We start from the raw sequence: 19,578 nt of genomic DNA, 5'->3' as shown, positions 1-19,578 counted from the left end.
CTCTGGAGTTCTAATTCTGTATTCAAGGGAATAATTAGTGGAAGATCTCTCTCTCTACCAATGCAGATTGGCTATTTTCCTGCAATTTATCTTCTTACAGAGTTGCTAGGGGTGCAGAGAGGTTAAATAATTTGCCCAAGGTGACCCGGCCAATACATGTCAATGGTGCACCTTGAACCCAAGTATTCCCCACCATGAGGATGACTCTTTATCCACTATGCCTTGCTTCCTCTCTGCGGGTTGTAATGTGACAGATGGTGAGGGTACAGGCTGGCCTATTAATTATTTGGTGCCTTCAAATTTTATAACTTCACTGAAAATTTTTTAAAGAAGCTTTACATGGCTTCTTCATCTTGTGAAAACATTCACCAACAATAGCAAGATGTCATTTGGACTTGCTAAGTATAAAAATCTTAATGGGTACCAAGGAGATGAATAAAGACTGAAGGATTTGAATTTGAATCTGAAGGTCAAGTTAAACCAATAGATGAAGGTGATACTCACAGATACATTGGTGTTCTCCAGACAAGATACACTGAATATAAGGCTATGAAGGAAAAAAATGTTTAAGCTGTGTGTTTTACAAGACTGATGGGCATCCTATGTTTAAAGCTTATCAGGAAGAACACATTTAGAGCAATTAATACCTATACAACATCAGTCTACACATAGTTTTGGCATGTAAAATGGATTATGGATCTATAAGGTGCAATATTAATGAAATACTGTGTTTAGCACCCAAGGCAGCTGTAGAAAGATTAATGCTTCCTGGCCAAAAAGGAGGAAACACAACACAATATATCATAACAGGTTATCAAATGTAATGACTTTATGACACCTAGAAAGACATGAATAGATGGCCAGATGTATACATTAGAAGTTCATAATTATAGACTGACCAATGATAAATCCCCCATGATAAATAAATAAATACAAACCCCAAAATAACCTTGAGAATTCCACAAACTATTGGAGTAGGAGCATCATTATAGACTAAACTGTTATACAGAAACACTTAAATATAACATTGATATGCAAAAATCTAAGAGCAATGTTTTCAATAGATGTCACTATCCAATATCCAATAATATCCAAACTAAATGGAATAAAAAGTGTTCAAAATATAGAGACCTGGAAATTGAAAGCATGCTGGAAAAGAACAAAGTGCACAACAGTCTTGACCATTCGCCTTCTACTGCAGTTGTACTGGAGATATTTTCAGTGAATTTATAGAAGGTGAGCGTATACTCCTAAAATCTTATTAAATCATGAAAAGTGGTCATTTTATCCACCTAGTGAATAACTCACTGAACATTAAATATATTTTTAAGAAGCAGGGTAGTGACTTGTCCTTGGAACATTTCTATCTAAATTCTACCAAAAATGAGAAGTGGTGTCAATGGTAATGTAGATAGCATATTGGATAGAGCCCCGAACCTGGACTTGGAAAGGTCAGAGTTCAAATCTAGCCTCAAAGACTCACTAGCCATGTGACCCTGGGCAATTCACTTAACCTCTGGCATCCTCAGTTTCCTTATTTGTAAAATGGAGATAACAACATTTACCTCCCAGAGTTGTTTTGAGGATCAAATGAGATATTTGTAAAATGCTTTTCAAATCTTAAAGTGTTATGTAAATGCTGGCTTATTATTATGTTAACAACACAAAGTTACAAAACAATGTATTTCCAATCAGAAGAGGGCAATAATAAGAAATAACTTTATCCCTAAGCCTGGTTTTAATGTAATCAAGGAAGTATTCCTATCTGAAGAGGGAAAAGTTGAAAAACCTGAGGTCATTGAAAGTCTTCACTTGACACAAAATCTAATAATTATACCTAGTAACAAAATGGATGAGAAAAAGGTACTGATGTTTGAAATTATTTTGAAAAGGAGATAGGTATATGCAGATTGGAATTTCAACCCCCATCCCTCTTTATTTAGCTTGACAACATGAATCCAACTAAGATAACAATTATTCCAAAGCAGCATAATTTTTAAATTAAAAAAAAATATTCATGGGGGTTAAGTGACTTGCCCAGGGTCACACAGCTAGCTAAAAGTATCTGAGGTCAGATTTGAACTCAGATCTTCCTGACTCCAGAGCCAGTACTCTATCCACTGCACCACTTAGCTGCCCCATTTATTTTGTGAGGCAATTGGGGTTAAGTAACTTGCTCAGAGTCACACAGCTAGAGAGTACTATGTGTCTGAGGTCAGATTTGAACTCAGGTCCTCCTGACTGCAGAGCCCGGTGCTCCATACACTGTGCTACCTAGCTGCCCCCAAAGAAGCATAATTTTAAAAAGTTCATATTTGCTATAACTGTCATGAATGTACATATTTTCTCACTGTATTTGACAGAAAGCATAAAAATACTTTAGGACACAGTAGTATATGTGGTGGCTGTTGCCATGGTCAGAACCATAGGAAGAAAGGTAGAATTATCAAAGAATACCCCTAAAAAAAGGTATCAAATGCTATCATGGTAGAAGTGGTTGAGAGAGCTATTGAAGATCTATAGTAAATCATTAGAATTTAAATCAATGTCTATGGAACAGAAAATTTGAATGTCGTATCATCCAATTAAAGGCAATGAAAAAGAAACAGAAAATGGAATCTGGAAAATAAAATTATACCAGAAAAAGTATACCAGAAATTCTAGATTCTCTTAATCAGCAATTGAAAGCAAAACCAAAAATGTTAAGGTGATACAAGGAGTCAAAGCAGCACAAAGAACAAAATAAACAATTCAATGTCAACTTCAAAACTTTGCTACAGAGCCCTTAAATGAGAGAAAGAGGAAAAAGAAAACCCTCAAAAGAAGAGGTGGAAAATTTCTGACTGTCTATGTTGGAAAATGTAAATGGCATCAAATGAGAAATAGAAAAGATGCATACAGTTTATATAATTAAGGACAGAACAGTTATATCAAGGAAAATGATGAAAACCTGAACTTTTTTTTTATTATAGAATTAAAAAGTGAAGAGATCTATTATTATTGGCCCAACTCTTTCACAATGGCAAGCAAGTATATGTACTTATTATGTACTTAATACAAAAATATTCATAGTTTGTATGGCTTTTTAAAAAATCTATAAACACATAAGAAAGGAATGTGTTGATGGAGAAGGAAAAATGGTGTGGCAAAGAGTCTCTGGGGTGTCAAGAGCAACTTATCCATTCAATAATTATTGAACAAGTTGATTTTATTAAAAGTGCAATAATGTTTGTACTGCCTTTATTATCACAAGTATTTTGACTCACTTTAACACTCATGGCTTAGTCTGCAAAAACATAAAAGCATAAGTATAGTGAGAACATTGAGATATTCAATGTCCACATGAAAACTGTTCTCTAAAACACAAAGCCAATATAATAATATAAAGAACAATTGATTTGAAACATGGCATTTTTCAGGGAGACAGTTAAAGCCCATCATGAATCTGGCTAACCTTAAATCCATTATCTTCTCTCATAAATCAAACCACATATGGCTTACAAATTAAAAAGGGAGCTTAAACCCACACCTCTTATTAATTACTTAAGTAATTACTTAATTAGTTATTAATTGCTTAAAATATGGATGATATCAAGCTATATGGCTCCACAGAAAAATGCATTTAACAGCTTTTTCATCTTGTGGAATCTTTCTTCAATAATATCAAATGTCATTTGGACCCAAGAAGTATAAAACTTAAAACACACAAAGGAAAAATTAAGACTGAAGGTTTTAAGCTTGAATCTAGAGGTTAAACTGAATCAATGAATGCAGGTGATACTTATAAATGTTTTGGTTTTCTTCCAGGCACCGCACATTGAGTAGAAAGCTATCAAAGGAAGAGCTGTGGCTGAATATTTTAAGAGACTTACTGGCACTCTGGAATTAAAACTTAATGGGAAGAATACATTTAAATCAATTAAGAGCTACATAGTACCATTCTTAATGTACATACAATACAATTCTTAATGTACATATTTAGCACCACAAGAATGGACCATAAGAGATTTGGAAAGGATCCTAATAAAAACTGATATGATATTAATGAAATATACCCTAAAGCAGCCATAGGAAGATGAACACTGCCTTATCAAAAAGGAGGAAGAATATTAACAGATATTCTTAGATCATAAGTTTAGCAAGTAAAAAACAAACAGAAATACTTTAGGAATAAGACATCACTTTTCTAAGCAATACAAAGGGATGATATAGAATCAAAGTTTGTGGACTGTAACCAAAAGTGATTTACATCTGAATGAAGATTATAAAATGGCTAAGATTCAAGAGTAGAATCAAAAGGTCCTCAGTGAGTGACATCTGAATGAATTCAGTAATACGTTGTCAAAACAGTATTGAACAAATGGTTGAGTTATATAGATGTATTTATAGAAATGGAGGGGTTCATGATGGCAGTTCAGGACCAGGTTATTGCCACCAGGAACTACAGAAGGGATATCTTTAAGGCATGTAGATGTAATGATCAATGCAGATTGTGCAAGGAAACAGTGGAAACTGAATAACATCCCTGCAAAAATTTGCCACCTATTGAATACTTAACAAGACATAATCTGGTGACTAGAATTATAAATAAGATGCCTCCTATCTTTTATGGACTAATAAATAAAATTCCCTCCTACAGATACAGACCTCAAAATATCCTTGAGAATTCAACCAATAAACTGTACTAGAACCAGACCATTATAGACTGTTGCTCACAGTCACTGAGATATAATCTTGATCCGTAAAAAAGTCAAGAACAATGTTTTAGAAAGATGTTTCCATACTACATGCTCATAATCTCTAAGATGTGTAGGACAAAAAAACTTCCAAAATTTAGAGACTTAATATTGATGCAAAAGTTTTAAATAAAATACTAACAAAGAGATTATAGCAATATATCACAAGGATACTACAACAAGGTGGGATTTATAGCAGGAATGCAGGGCTGGTTCAAGATTAGGAAAACTAGAAGCCTAACTGACCATATCAATAATAAAACCAACAGGAAGCATATGATTATCTCAATAGATGCAGAAAAAGCCTTTGACAAAATATAACACCCATTCCTATTAAAAACACTAGAGAGCACACAGGAATCAATGGAGTTTTTAAAACACTAGAGAGCATAGGAATAAGTGGAGCTTACCTTAAAATGGTAAGTAATATTTATCTAAAGCCATCAGCAAACATTATCTGTAATGGGGATAAGCTAGAAGACTTCCCAATACAATTATGGGTGAAGCAAGGATACCCACTATCACCTCTATTATTCAGTGTTGCACTAGAGCAATGACTAGCTTTGATAGACTTACCTCTTCTTAGCAATGCAAGGATCTAAGACATCTCTAAAAGACTCCTGATGGAAAATGTCCACATCCAGAAAAAGAACTATGGAGTCTGAATGCTGATTGAAGCATACTATTTGCTCACTCTCGTTTGCTCTCTTTCTCTTTTTGTTTCTTCTTTCTTGTGGTTCCTCTCTCTGTTGGTTCTAATTTTTCTTTACAACATGAATAACGTGAAAATATGCTAATATGAAAAATGTAACAAATACGTAATAGCCTATAATAGATTGCACGCCATCGTAGGTTAGGGGTAGGGGAAAGAGGGGGAGAAAATTTGGAACTCAAAATCTTATGGAAGTGAATGTTGAAGACTAAAGCTAAATAAATTAATAAAAAATATTGCAGTAGAAATGTTAGCTATAGCAATAAGAGAAGAAAAAGAAATCAAAGGAATTAAAATAGGCAATGAGGAAACAAAACTATCACTCTTTGCAGATGATATGATTTATACTTAGAGAATCCTAGAGAAGCAACTAAAAAACTACTACTATTAACAACTTTAGCAAAGTTGCAGGATACAAAATAAACCCACATAAATCATCAGCATTTCTATATATTACCAACAAAGTTCAGCAGCAAGAGATAGAGAAATTCCATTTAGAATAACTGTATACAATATAAAATACTTAGGAATTTACTTGCCAAGACAAATCAGGAACTATATGAACAGAACTACAAAACACTTTTCATATAAATAAAGTCAGATATAAACAATGGGAAAATATTAATTGCTCATGGGTAGGCTGAGCCAATATAGTAAATCTATTTATTCAATACCACAGCAATCAAACTATCTAAAATTATTTTATATAGATAGAAATAATAGCAACAAAATTTATCTGGAAGAATGAAAGGTCAAGGATATCAAGAGAAGTAATGGGGAAAAAAATGTGAAGGAAGATGGTCTAGCCATATTAGAGCTCAAACTGTATTATAAAGCAATAATTATCAAAACAACCTGGTACTAGGTAAGAAATAGAGTGGTGGATCAGTGAAATAGATTAGGTAGAAATTACATTATAGTAAATGGCCATAGTAACCTAGCACGTGATAAACCCAAAGATCCAAGCTTTTGGAACAAAAACATTATTTGACAAAAACTGCTGGGAAAACTTGAAAACAGTATGGCAGAAATTAGGTATAGACCAACATCTCACACTATATGCAGAGAAAAAAAAAAACAAAATACAGGGACTTACTATAGCAGAAATAAAAATCACGAGGGAATGAACAGGGTGAAGTAGCTATCATCCTTTCTAGTACTAGAATTGTACCAAAGATGCTTTCAGTGAATTTACAGAAGATGACTTTATGTTCTAATGATTTCATTCAGCTATTAAAAACAGTCATTTTAGCTACCTGTGCAGTACCTACAGAAGATTAAATATAAAAGAATAATAATAGGATAGAAATTTGGTCTAGGACTCTTTCTATTTGAACCAGTGAAAAATATAAGGTCAATTTTTCTAAAAATAAGATAGATTAGTTTTAACCTATCTTAATAAATAATCTGTCTTCTCTACTTAAGAAGATTAATTTTCTCATATATTAAATTAGGAAGAAGTTGTTTCCTGAGATCTTTCTATTATTTTCTCCTAGAGGTGGATAGGTCAAGTAAGCCTCATTGGAAGGAGTGCTTACTTTTTTTTTGTCTTAAGCATAAAAAAACCACTGGAGGATTGAGAAATGGGTCTTTTTCTATTGACTTAGAATCATAGACTCAGGTTTACAGCTGGAAGGACCTTAGAGGTCACCTTATCCAACATGCTCACTTTAAAGATGAAGAAACTGACGACAGAGGTTAAGTCACTTGTCGAAGGTCACATAGGAAGTGAGAGCAAGAGCTGGAATTTTAATTCAGGTCCTCTGATTCCAAATTCAGGGCTTCCCTCATTCTACCACACTGCCTCCTCGTCAAGACCTTATCTCTTTTTACTTGATTTTGGCCCTTTTACTTCTGGTTAGCACATCCAAGGAAATGAATTTCAGATCAGTTGATTTGAATCCCCTTGAGGAACTATCCTTCTCTATAATCCTTATTACTGAGCAGACAGTAATTTCTCACGTTAAATGTTCAGATCTTCTGTGGATTTCAATTGTTCTTCTTACTCTTGTCTGTTATTAGTGCCAATGAAACAGAATTGGTAATATAGAGTGTCCCAACAATCTGGGACATATATTTAAGGATGATTACCTGACCATTGGTGGTGGTCTCACAGAGGAATAAAGGAGGCATGGCCATGAGGCAGGTGATATATGATGAAAATCTAATCTTGTTCCCTGGGCAGCTTGACCACCTCCGAACCCTAGATGAAATATTGGATTTCACACTCTCTTTATAAGAATAATGCTGTGCCTTCAGCCATTTCACCGGGCTAGGTAGTTGTCTGCAATCTTCAATTGTGTGTTTGTGAGTTTTGGTATGATGTTTGTTTTCCTATTAATGTCCAGGCAGTAGAATTTGACTTTCCCTAAACATTCCCTCCTTTTCTCTGTCTACTTCCACCAAACACACCCGAGGATTATACTGATGAACAATGAACAAGACTATTGCTTTTGAAAGGGTTTAAGTTTCTACAAGTCCTCAAACTTTATTTAGAATTGGTTCGAAATTTCAAAAAAGAGAACAGGTCCTGGATTCAGGAAGACCTGAGTTCAAATCTGGCCTCAGACACTTGACACTTACTGGCTGTGTGACCCTGGGCAAGCTACTTCACCCTGATTGCCTTGCCAAAAAGAAGAAAAATTTTGAAAAAGTAAATACAAGATCATAAAGATAAAGTCTTAGTATGTCTCAGTATAGTTTCTTCAGGGGAAAACAGCAGCCTTGTGTCCCTCTCCCAGTTGATTTTTGGAAGGGTGGCTTTCTTTTTAACCATAGGCCTTGAATGCCAGCCAGAAGGTTGTTCCTTAGGCCTTCTGAGGCTACTGCTTTAGGGGAGACTCTCCTCAGGAAAGCCTGTGTTGAAGGACAAAGCAGAATTTCCCTTGTAATTCTGCAGTTGAGGAAAGTCTAGCAAAAGAGGCTTTTGAAAGGCTTCAAGACTGGCCAGCCTGGCTTGTAGAAAACACCTGTGGTGGATATCTGTTTTACCTGGGTCTGCTCATTGTAACAGCTTCACTTTCTTTGATGTAGACCAAAGACCAGTTAATTGCCTCTGCAAAGAAAACAGCCACTTCTGGACACATATTTGTTAAATTCATCCGTCTTGTTGCTAAGAACTGCCTGGATCAGAGATGTGCAGATGAACTCTTGCGTGTGTTGGAGCAAATTCAGACAATTAGTAGCCAGCTTAACATCATTTCCAGGTAAAGAGCAGTTGTGAAAAACTGAAGTGTGCTATTATTTTCTCAAGCTTCTTTCCACTGGAAAAAGTGCTTTAAAAAGATGCCTGACTCCTTGTTCTTTTCTTCCCTGGGTTGTTTTAATGTGTTATTTCATTTCATTTGACAATCATGAATTATCTTGGCCTTGTTTACTGCCATATTCAAAGGAAACACTTGGTTCATATTTTGTCTTACTCAATGTAGTGCGAGATTAAAAACAACAACCACAAAATCCCAACCCCACCATTTAAAGCTTTCACCAGAATTGTAAATATATTGGACCAAAATATATAAATATATCAGCTCTTCCACTTGTCTTTTCTCAGGATTTGGCAAACCAGAGTTTTCATGTATAACATGGAAGCATGAGGTTGATTGAACAGTTTGTAACTTACTTTAAGTGGGGTACATCCCACCCTTACACATTCACTTATTCATTCATTCAACAGGCTAGTAATATGTTGGCAAAATGTTCAACAATATGCTGGTAGGGAACACCGTGACTTTTGTTGCTGGTAGAAAGTAGGACAAAGCTCGCCTGATCCACTTCTGTCTTTTCAGTCTTGCTCCTAAATTGATTTTATGTTAACAAAGGGCCTTCTGAAGGGGGAGGTTGAAAGGATTCTCTTTACCCCAACTCCACCAAGATCCCTTGAAGTTTTGCTAAATGGATTTCCCTGAGAATTTGAAGGGCACTCAGAGAGGAGATCAAGGGATATGATAGAAGTTAAAGTTCTATTTGTATTATAACAGTTAACAGTTTAAATGGGCTCTAAGCACCAGCAGGAGAAAAAAAAGTATTGAAAAGAAAGACAATCTAAGCCTGAGGGTTTCTGTCAGGCAAGCGGTGATAGCTCTAGGCAATAGTATATGTTTATTAATAAAAGAGCTCTGTTCTCCACCTGCTTAGCACACAGAGGCCAGCAGATGGTAGTAGAGAGCAGTAGACAATCTGAAAAGCTTTAGATTAGTTTTTTTTTTTTTAACAATTATTTTTCTTATGCTTTCCTTGCATGATAAATTAACGCTGGTGGGGGATGGGATGGGATGGGGAGTTGCAGTACTAAACATTTACATTGTGTACATGAAAATGCACGCTGGCAGCAAGGTAGAACCAAGAACAGAGCACCTGCCTGAAGTCAGGAAGACCTGAATTCCAACCCAAACTCAAACACTAACTAGCTGTGTGACCTGGGCAAGTTACTTAACCTGTGTTTACCTCAGTTTCCTCACCTGTAAAATAGAGATAATAATAGCACCTGCTTCCCAGACTTGTGAGGATCAAGTGAGATGATATTTGCAAAGTGCTTAGCAGAGTACTACCTAACACCTAAAAGTAGGCCCTATATAGATGCCATTATTAATTATTATTATTATTCTAAATGAGGTTCTTTAAAAAATCCTAAAATAAACATGATCTTTCTAGATTTAAATATAGAAATCATTCCAAAGGAAGTTTTTCTTTATGTTATAAATAGGCTTAACTAGGAAATATTTTTCATCCAAGTCACTACTGTCCTTTTAAAGTAATTGTGTGGAAGGGTGGTGTGGTGTGTTACAGTATGGACCAACTTACCCAAACTAGCAGAGAATCCTCAAATCTTAGAATCTGAAGAAACTTTGAAAGCTATCTGACCCAAAGCTTGCCCCCCTCACCTGACTATGAATCCTCCCTAACCCTTGACATCTTCAATAAGTGATTGATGATCTAGTTCTTGTCTGAAGACTTCTAATTATGAGGAAGCAGCCAGGTGGCACAGTGGATAGAGCAGTGGGCCTGGAATCAGGAAGACTCATCTTCCTGAGTTCAAATCCAGACTCAGACACTGACTAGCTGTGTGACCCTGGACAAGTCACTTAACCCTGTCTGCCTCAGTTTCCTCATCTGTAAAATGAGCTGGAGAAGGAAATGGCAAACTATTCCAGTATCTTTGCCAAGAAAGTCCCCAAATGGGGTCACAAAGAGTTGTATGCAACTGAAAACGACTGAACAACAACAAATTATGAGGAACTCACCATCTCCCAAGGCATCTCATTCTGTTTTTGGATTGCTCTAATTTTTAGGAAGTCTTTCCTTATGCTGAGCCAAAATTAGGTCTCCTTGTAATTTCTACACATGCTTCTTTCTCCCTCTGAGGCCACAGCAGAATGTGTCTAATCTTTAAATACAAAAACAACCCTTTGAATGTTTGAAGGTCATGATTTCCACCACCCTCTCCCCACTTGAAAAATCTTTTCTCTTTACATCTGTGACATAGTTCCATGTTCCTACATCATCCTAGCTTTCCTCTTTTAAACATACCTCAGTTCGTCAATGTCCTTTCTGCGGTGGAGCATTGTTAAACTGGACACAAAAGTCCAGATGTAGTCTGACAAAAATAGAAGCCTATGTTCTTATGATCCCCCTCATTCTGGATCCTGGGCTTCTCTTAGCATATAGTTAGATCACGTTGATATTAGAGAATTAAAATATAAATCATGTAGATTTTTTTGCAGGGGGGAGCTGATACATTCAGCTTGAGGCCTATTCTAGTTCATGGGATCACAGGATCTAAAACTGAACAGGACCTTTGGAATCCTGCAGCCCAACTGCCTTATTTTAACACATGAAGAGACTGATACCTAGTGAGGTTAAATGAGTGGTCTTAGTCAAGTTAGGTACTAAGGAGGACTGACTCCAGCTCCAGTAGTCTTTCAGTTATATTATGACATACACATATGATAGCTGCCAAGTCATATCTTCTTTAAATTTCACCTTGGAGAGGTAATATGGCACAGTGGATAGAGAACTGTCCAACTTTCTGTTCCCCACACATGACATTCCAGTTCCCTATATGACATTCCATCTTCTGCCACCGTGCTGGAACACTTTCTGTTCTCAGCTCAGCCTCTTGGATTTCCATCAAGGACCAATTCAAGTGTTATTTTCTGCATGAACTCTTTCCTGATCCCTCCTCACTCTATCCTCTCCACTCCCCAATTTCTCAACATTCCACTCTTCTAATCTGTGTACATTTTGTATTGACTTTTCTGTACTCATATTGTTTCTCCTCAGTAAAATGTAAGCTTCTTGAGGCAGAGGTTGTTATTGTTTTTGTCTCTATGGTACTTAGCACAGTGGCTGGCTCATAGTAGGCACTTCATGCTCAGTATTGTATTGAATACCCCTGCTCTACCAGCTTTTTGGCTGAATTACCTATTCACATGTATTTAGTGTTTTAAGGTTTACAAAGTGTTGTTACCTTGTGAGACACAGGCATTATTAGTGTTAAAATCCTCATTTTTATAGATAGGGAAATCAAGACCTAGAAGGATAAAATGCTTTGCTCAAGATTACACTCCTAGTGAGTGCTTAACTCATGTCTTCAGAATCTTAGTCCAATACTCTTATCACTCTACCATACTGTCAAAAAAATGAAATGATATAAATCTTCCATGGATTGTTCTCAATGAATTTATGCTGGTTTATAGTGATTATCATCTTCCTTTCTAAGTGCTCACCTATCTTACCCTTAATAAACAATTATAGGGGCAGCTAGATGACGCAGTGCATAGAGCTTGGAGTCAAGAGGACCTGAGTTCAAATGTGACCTCAGACACTTGACACTTACTAGCTATGTGACCTTGAGCAGGTCCCTTAACCCCAATTGTCTCACCAAAAAAGCCAAAAAATAAATAATCAGTTAGAAAATTTTTTTTCCAGGACTTGATGTCAAACTGAGTGACATATAATTAGATGAGTCCAGTTAAGACAATGTTTGCCAGGCATCAATCAGTTCCAAGAAACTACTGCTGTTTTCCATGATTCTGCAAAGATCATTGATGTGGTTCACCTATCACATCCACAAGTTCTTATAGTATTCTATGATATAATTTGTCTGGGCCAAGTGGTATGAACCCCAGAGAGCATCTAAATTTTTAATACCATACTTAACGGGTTTTAATTCCACCTTGTCAACTTGTGTTCTATCCGTCTCAACCTGAAGATCATTCTCCCTGATAGAGAGAACAGAAGCAAAATTGGAATCAAGTAGTTCTGCCTTCTTTCCATTGTTCATTATTGTCAGTCTCTGTCCAAAGCAGTGTTTTAATCCCTGCCTTAGAATTACAGGGTTATAAGATTTAGAACCAAAAGATGCCTTGGAGATAATATAACTTTCTTCTTGTGCCAATATAGCTTAACCTCTCTCCCCTTAAAAAAAAACCCCAATCCTCTTTGGGGAGTTAAGAAAATCTCCTTTAATCATCAGCTAACGCTTGGGGAATTATGACCCCACTCTTTTGAAGTATGTTTTTGAAAAATACTTTATTAGTGCTTTTTGTCTTTTACACTATGGTCATTTTCATATATACTAATAACCCTCCATAAACTCTCCCTTGTACTGAAGGAAAACAGTTTGGCAAAATTGAAACAACTGTATCAATGCCTGGCACATGATAGGTGATTAATAAATTCTTATTGATTAACACCATAAGCACTCTGTGGGTATTGTTTTTTGGGACCAAGGCTGATTAATGCATAAATCCAAATTTAGCTACCATTTAGAGCAGAGCTAGGTGGTTTGGAAAGCTAGGTGGTGCACTGGTTATGACACTGAACCTGAAGTCAGAAAGACTCATCTTCCCAAGTTCAAATCTTACCACAAAACCTTTTACTGGCTGTGTGACCCTGGGCAAGGCATTTAAGCCTATTTGTCTTAGTTTCTTCATCTGTAAAATGAGCTGGAAAAGGAAATGGCAAACCACTCCAGTTCTTTGCCAAGAAAACCTCAAACAGGGTCATGAAGAGTTGCATACAATTGAACAACAGCAACAAAAGAGTTATTTTAATTTATGTATATGATTATATTATATAGGATCATAGCTTTAGAACAGAAAGGATCTCAGAAGTCATCTAGATTAACCCCTTCATGGGGCAGAGCCAAGATGGCAGAGTGAAAGCAGTGACTTGCTTGAGCTCTCCTCCAAACCCTTCCAAATACTCATAAAAAATGGCTCTAGATTAACCCCTTCATTTTGTGGATAAAGAAATAGTCACAAAGAACTTACATGATTTGTCCAAGGGCACACAAGTAGCAGAACTGAAATCTGAACCTAGGTCTTCTGATCCCAAATCCAGTACTGTTTTCATTTTACTTTGCTATTTTAATTGCTTCCTATTGTTCACTTGCTTCTGGCTTTTTTGTTTGTTTGTTTGGCTGTTTCTCTGAATTCCTAATAATTATCATTTCTTATAACAAAAGAACATCCATTATGTTCATATATCACAATTTCTTTAGCTGCTAAACAATTGATGGGCACCCATTTCTTACTAGTTTTATTTCCCCCCACAAAAAAAGATTGCTACACATATTTTTATATACATTGGCTCTTTCTGTAATCTGCTTCCTTGGGGTATACACTGAGTAGTGGGATCATCTGGTCAAAGAGTGTGAACAGTTTGACAACTTTTTTCCAAATAATTCCAAATTGTTTGGATCAACCCACAGTGCTATGGACATTGCACCTGTTTTTCCACAATCCTTCCATCATGGACCATTTCTGTCTTTTATCATCTTTTCCAATTTGATGGTTATAAGGTAGAAACTTCAGAGTTGTTTTAATATGTATTTCTCTTTTATGAGTAATTTTGAACATTTTATCATATGGTTACTTATGGATTGCATTTCTTCTTTTGAAACTAATTTATCATTTGACAATTTATCTATTGGAGAATAGCTCCAAAAAGTTTCCTTGTCCTTAACATTACTTGGAAAGTTCAGTACATTCTGGTGTTTAAGTAACTTGGTCAAGGTCACACAACTAGGAAGTATCCGAGGTATCTATCTATCTGTCTGTCTATCTATCTATCTATCTATCTGTCTATCTATCTATCTATCTATCTATCTATCTGTTTATTTCTAGGCAACTGGGGTTAAGTGACTTGCCCAGGGTCACACAGCTAAGTATCTGAGGTTTTAAAGAAGTCTTTAAAAGCCCAAGGTCACACATAGTGAGCTAGAGTTGAACTCAGGTCTTCCACCTCCACATCCAGCCCCTTTTCTACTGTACCTCACCTAATCTCAATGCCAAAAAAAAATGCAGCTATAAATCTCCCAACTCATGAAAAATAAATCAGTTGTAATTTCTTTTCCTGCTTGGTTCCTGTAATATCTTCCTAGTAGCCAGGAAATAAATTTTTCTTACCTTTGGTAAAGACTGTTTATTGCAGCATGTCTTCTCTTTTATTTGGTCTGAACAATATTTTATCACTTAAATATGCCACAGCATTTTTCTCTTTTCTCAAGTGTAAAAGCAGCTCTAGCAAGCAGCAAGTCCTCTGAAGAGCTCCTTGTGAACAATGCCCAGAACCTCCTCCAGGGTGTTTTGCAGACTTTAAAGGCAGCAGAAGCAGCATGTCTTCGTGTAAGTATGAATAGTGAGCTTTTTTTTTTTTTTGACAACAGTCACATCACTGGCTCCAGCCCACGAAATGCACCCAGATCTTTGGATAACCTGAGGCATGGGAGGATGGATCATGGGTGGCATGGCTCACTAAAACCTACTGAACATTCCCAGACTTCATTGTAGCCAATTATGCTGATTTCATCTCCTATTGAACCTTTCACTGGAGCTGTCAACTTGGAATATGATGGATAAAGTTGAGTTTCAGATCCTCTGAGTTCCCTCGGACATCCATTGGTGGAGGCCTTCAAGGAAGTGAACTATGATACTTAGGATGCCTTCCCAGATTCCTTCCTTTTCAACAAACCTTGAAATTACATACATGTGTCTGTCTCTCACCTTACCTATTCACTAGCAGAGTTTAAGTCTCTTAAAGTCAGAGACTTTCAATTTTTGGCTTTGTATCCATATTGTGTTGCATAGCATCTTGTTGCACATAGTTAGACACTTAATAAAAGCTTTTTTATCTGAATAATTAATTACCCCATTTATTTAAAAAACAAAACAAAACAAGCAGTGTGTTGCTTAGGAAAGGAGTTGGAGTCAGAGGTTCTGGGTTTGATTTCTGGCTTTGCTAGTTAGAACTATAAGTAACACTTCTGATATTCCGAGAAGCAGGATGAAATGTCCCCTCAAAAAAACACTATAATTTGTGATGTGAAAGTAATATAAGTAATTAGTGCAAATTCAGTAGAGTAGGAAGGGAGATCCTAGGACATGGATGATTGGGGAAGTGGCTGCCTAATGTGGGAGTTGGATTTCACTTGTACAGTGGCTGGGAGGAGGATGGAGTTTATCTGATAGCTTCTTATTTCAATACATTATTTTTGCTAACTAGTTGCTAAGTTTAGTTGTTAGAGTGCAATGTAACTTGAATATATTTAATAATCGAATGGTCTTTATATTTAAACAAAAAGAAAAAATAAAAATTAGAAAAAGATATGACTTGTAATTAAAACAACTTAACCCCGACCTTTTAAAAAAAGTTATTGATGCTGAAAAATGGGAGATGGATGGAGGAAAGGACATCAACTACATTTTCACAAATGTTATATTGATGTACATCAATTGCCATAATAAGGAAACCAAAAGAGTATGATTGAGCCATCAATTTGGAATGGTGAACCAGGTAACCTGGTAGGTCCAAACTTTCATAGACTTTGGGTGCCATTTCTCATAAAAGCAGAATCTAATTCTGTGTGTGTCTCACCCCCAGGGCTTAAGGGAGCCTCTCCTAGATGCAGATGAACTGGAGGCAGCAGCCTTCTGCATGCAGTGGAGAAGAGAGTTGCTAAAGCACAGATCCCAAGAAGCATCAAATGCGGACCGAGATGACTCTGGACTACGCAAGACAAAGGCAAAGGAGGCTCCCACACTTGTGTCCATAGTTCAAGAACCATGGACCACTTAAACCTAAGATCCAACTATTTTCCTAGTGACACCATTACCTACAGAGATCCAGCACCTAATGCAAGGCATAGAGCTGACTGTGTTCCTTCCCTGATCAAAAACCTGAAGTAGCTCCCTGTAGAATAGGTTCCCTATAGAACAAAACACAAATCCTCAGCCTGGAATGTCAGATTATCTACAATTTGGCTCCTCCCTGTATTTCCAACCTTATTTCATACAGTCTTTTGAAGACTCTTTCTATTTCAACTAAATTGGACTGCTGGCTACTGTCTAAACATGACAATTGGTCTCTCACATCCACATTTGCTAAATGCTTACTATGTGTCAGGTACTGTGTTTAGCACTGGGCACTCAGTAGACAAACACAAAAGCAGTATCTGGCCTCAAGGAGCTTGCTGGGAGAATGTAACACATAATAACATTTGTGAAAATGTAGCTGATGTTCTTTCTTCCACTCATCTCCCATTTTTCAGCATCAATAACTTTTCCCCCCCAAAAAGTCAGGTGTAAGTTGTTTTAATTACAAGTCATATTTTTTCTAATTTTTTTCTTTTAGTTTAGACTTAAAGACCATTTGGTTATTAAATATATTCAAGTTACATTGCATTCTAACAACTAACCTTAGCAACTAGTTAGCAAAAAAGTAGATATGTAATATATACAAATTAACTAAAATGTAAATTATGGGGTATGTGTGTGGGGGGGGTAAGTGGGGTGGGTGGTTAGGGATGGGAACACTAACAAACTGGGAGATCAAAAAGACTTCAGACCATTGAAACCTGAACTGAGGTGTGAGTTGAGCACTGGATTCCAGGAGGTGGAGGGGAGGAAGAATAACACAGCAGCCATAGGAGACAGCCCATTGTATAGGCATAGAGGTTTGAGAAGAAATGCGTATGATAAGAAATGCCAAGAAACAAAAGGGAGCCATTGAAGCTACTTGAGCAGGGGATTCCAAGGTTAGAACCACGACTAAAGAGCACGATCATGGTCCTTATAGTCACATAAGTTGTTTCCCATGCTGAGAATGAACTTTTCTCCTCATCTCTGCTTCTCATTATCCTTGTCTCACTTCAATGCTTGACTCAGGGGCACCCTCTCGTAGGGATACCCTCTGTATCCAAGCAGTTCTCAAATCCTCTCATTTTTGCCTTCATAATGTCTCTAACATATACCCCCTTTTGTCCTCTGACACTGCTACCAACCAAGGTCCAGACCTTCAGCAGTTCACACCTGGACTATTGCAATAGCCCATCCTCAAGTCCACTCTATTCACTCGGCTGTCAAATTGATCTTTCTAAAGTGCAAATCTGATCATGTCATTCCCCGATTCCCTATCCCCTCACCCCCAATCAGTCAACTCCAGTGAGTCTCTATCACTTCCAGGTTCAATTATAAAATCCTCTGTTTGGCTTTTAAAGACCTTCATAGCATGGCCCCTTCCTACCTTTCCACTCCTCTTACTCCTTTTTATCCCCACCATGTCCTTTGAGATTCAGTGATACTGGCTTACTTTTTGTCCCTCACTCACTGTTTCCTGACTCCAGGCATTTTCACTTGCAATTCCCCATTCCTGGATTTCTCTCCCTTCTCATCTCTGCTTCCTGATTTTCCTGGCTTCCTTCAAGTCCCGGCTAAAGTCCTATATTTTGCAAGAAGCTTTTCCTGATCTCACCCTCCCTGCCTTAATGCTGGTGTTATCTGGTGATTATCTCCAATTTATGCTGTATATAATTTGCATATTGTCTCCCGCATTAGATTGTGAACTCTTGAGAGTAGGGACTATCTTTTTGCCTTTTCATATCTAGCCCTTAGCACAGTGCCTGGCACATAATAAGCACTTTATAAATGCTTTGATTGACACCTTTCCTGACCCCCTTCCCAACCTCTTAGTATGTTATCCCTTTTGTTTTCCGTGAACTATATTTGTCTACATGTTGTACCCTCCCCTCCCAGTACAATGGAAGAAAACCTCCCCCTCTTGTAAAGGTAGAGATTGTTCCATTTTTGTGTGTCTCCCTAGCACTTAGCACTAGCACATAGTAGGTGCTTTGTTAAATTGCTGAATTGAATTAGTGCAGACTTTGTACCCCATTCTGTTGGGTGCTGATCCCAACCAATCACTGGCTCACTTCATCATTATGGGGCAGAACCCATGAATGGGAGCTGGTTCTACCATCTTTGTAAGGTTGGATGCAACCCCAGTTAAAGGATAAGAATTTACTTACAAGGCACCGAAGAAAAGAGGAATAAAACAAATGACAATGATAGTAATGATAGCTAGTATTTATATTATACTTTAAGGTTTACAAAGCATTTAATAAATATTTCACTTTATCCTCACAACAACCCTAGGAAGGAGGTGCTATTATTATTATTTTAAATTAAGTTACATTTTATTATCTGTTTGAGATTCTCTCCCTCCCCCAAATGCTGTCTCCACCTATTGTGAAGGCAAGAAATGCAAAACCCATTACAAATATGAAGTTATGCAAAAAACATTTCCATATTAGCTATATGCTGAAAAAAAAAGAAAGAGAAAAATTTTGTTTTCAATCTGTATTCTGAATTCATTAGTCTGCTATCTGGAGGTGGACAGCATTTTTCATCATGAATTCTTTGGAATTATAGAGGGTCATTGTGTTGATCAGAGTTACTAGTCTTTTTATGTTGATTATCTTTTCAATATCGCTGTGACTGTGCAAACTGTTCTTCCGGTTCTGCTTACTTCACTCTATATCAGTTCATATAAGTCTCTCCATTTCTTTCTGAAACCATTCCCTTCATCATTCTTTTTAAAAATAGCACAATGGTATTCCATTACATTCACATACTGTAATTTGTTCAGCCATTCCCCAATTGATGGGCATGCCTTCAGTTTCCAATTCTTTGCCACCACAAAAAGAACTGCTATAAATATTTTTCTACATAGGGGTCATTTTCATTTTTCTTTGATCTTTTAGGATATAGACCTCCTAGTGGTATTGCTAGGTTAAAGGGTATGCACAGTTAAATAGCTATTTGAGCATAGTTCCAAATTGCTTTCCAGAAT

General features: G+C 36.8%; 1 protein-coding gene across 1 annotated transcript in view; it reads left to right on the top strand.

Moving 5' to 3' along the window:
• Window positions 1-17,132, top strand: part of LOC110209193 (uncharacterized) — a 45,821-nt gene extending 28,689 nt beyond the window's left edge. The window contains exons 5-7 of the mRNA XM_020987500.2: window positions 8,482-8,654; window positions 14,960-15,077; window positions 16,333-17,132. Coding sequence (XP_020843159.2) covers window positions 8,482-8,654; window positions 14,960-15,077; window positions 16,333-16,527 — 486 coding nt within the window. The 3' untranslated portion in view covers window positions 16,528-17,132. The remainder of the gene's footprint in view (window positions 1-8,481; window positions 8,655-14,959; window positions 15,078-16,332) is intronic.
• The last annotated feature ends 2,446 nt before the right edge of the window (window positions 17,133-19,578 follow it).

Source organism: Phascolarctos cinereus, unplaced genomic scaffold (assembly GCF_003287225.1).
Source record: "Phascolarctos cinereus isolate Bilbo 61053 unplaced genomic scaffold, phaCin_HiC Scaffold_2;HRSCAF=192, whole genome shotgun sequence".
NCBI lineage: Eukaryota > Metazoa > Chordata > Mammalia > Diprotodontia > Phascolarctidae > Phascolarctos > Phascolarctos cinereus.
This window is presented reverse-complemented; position numbering and strand designations above follow the sequence as displayed.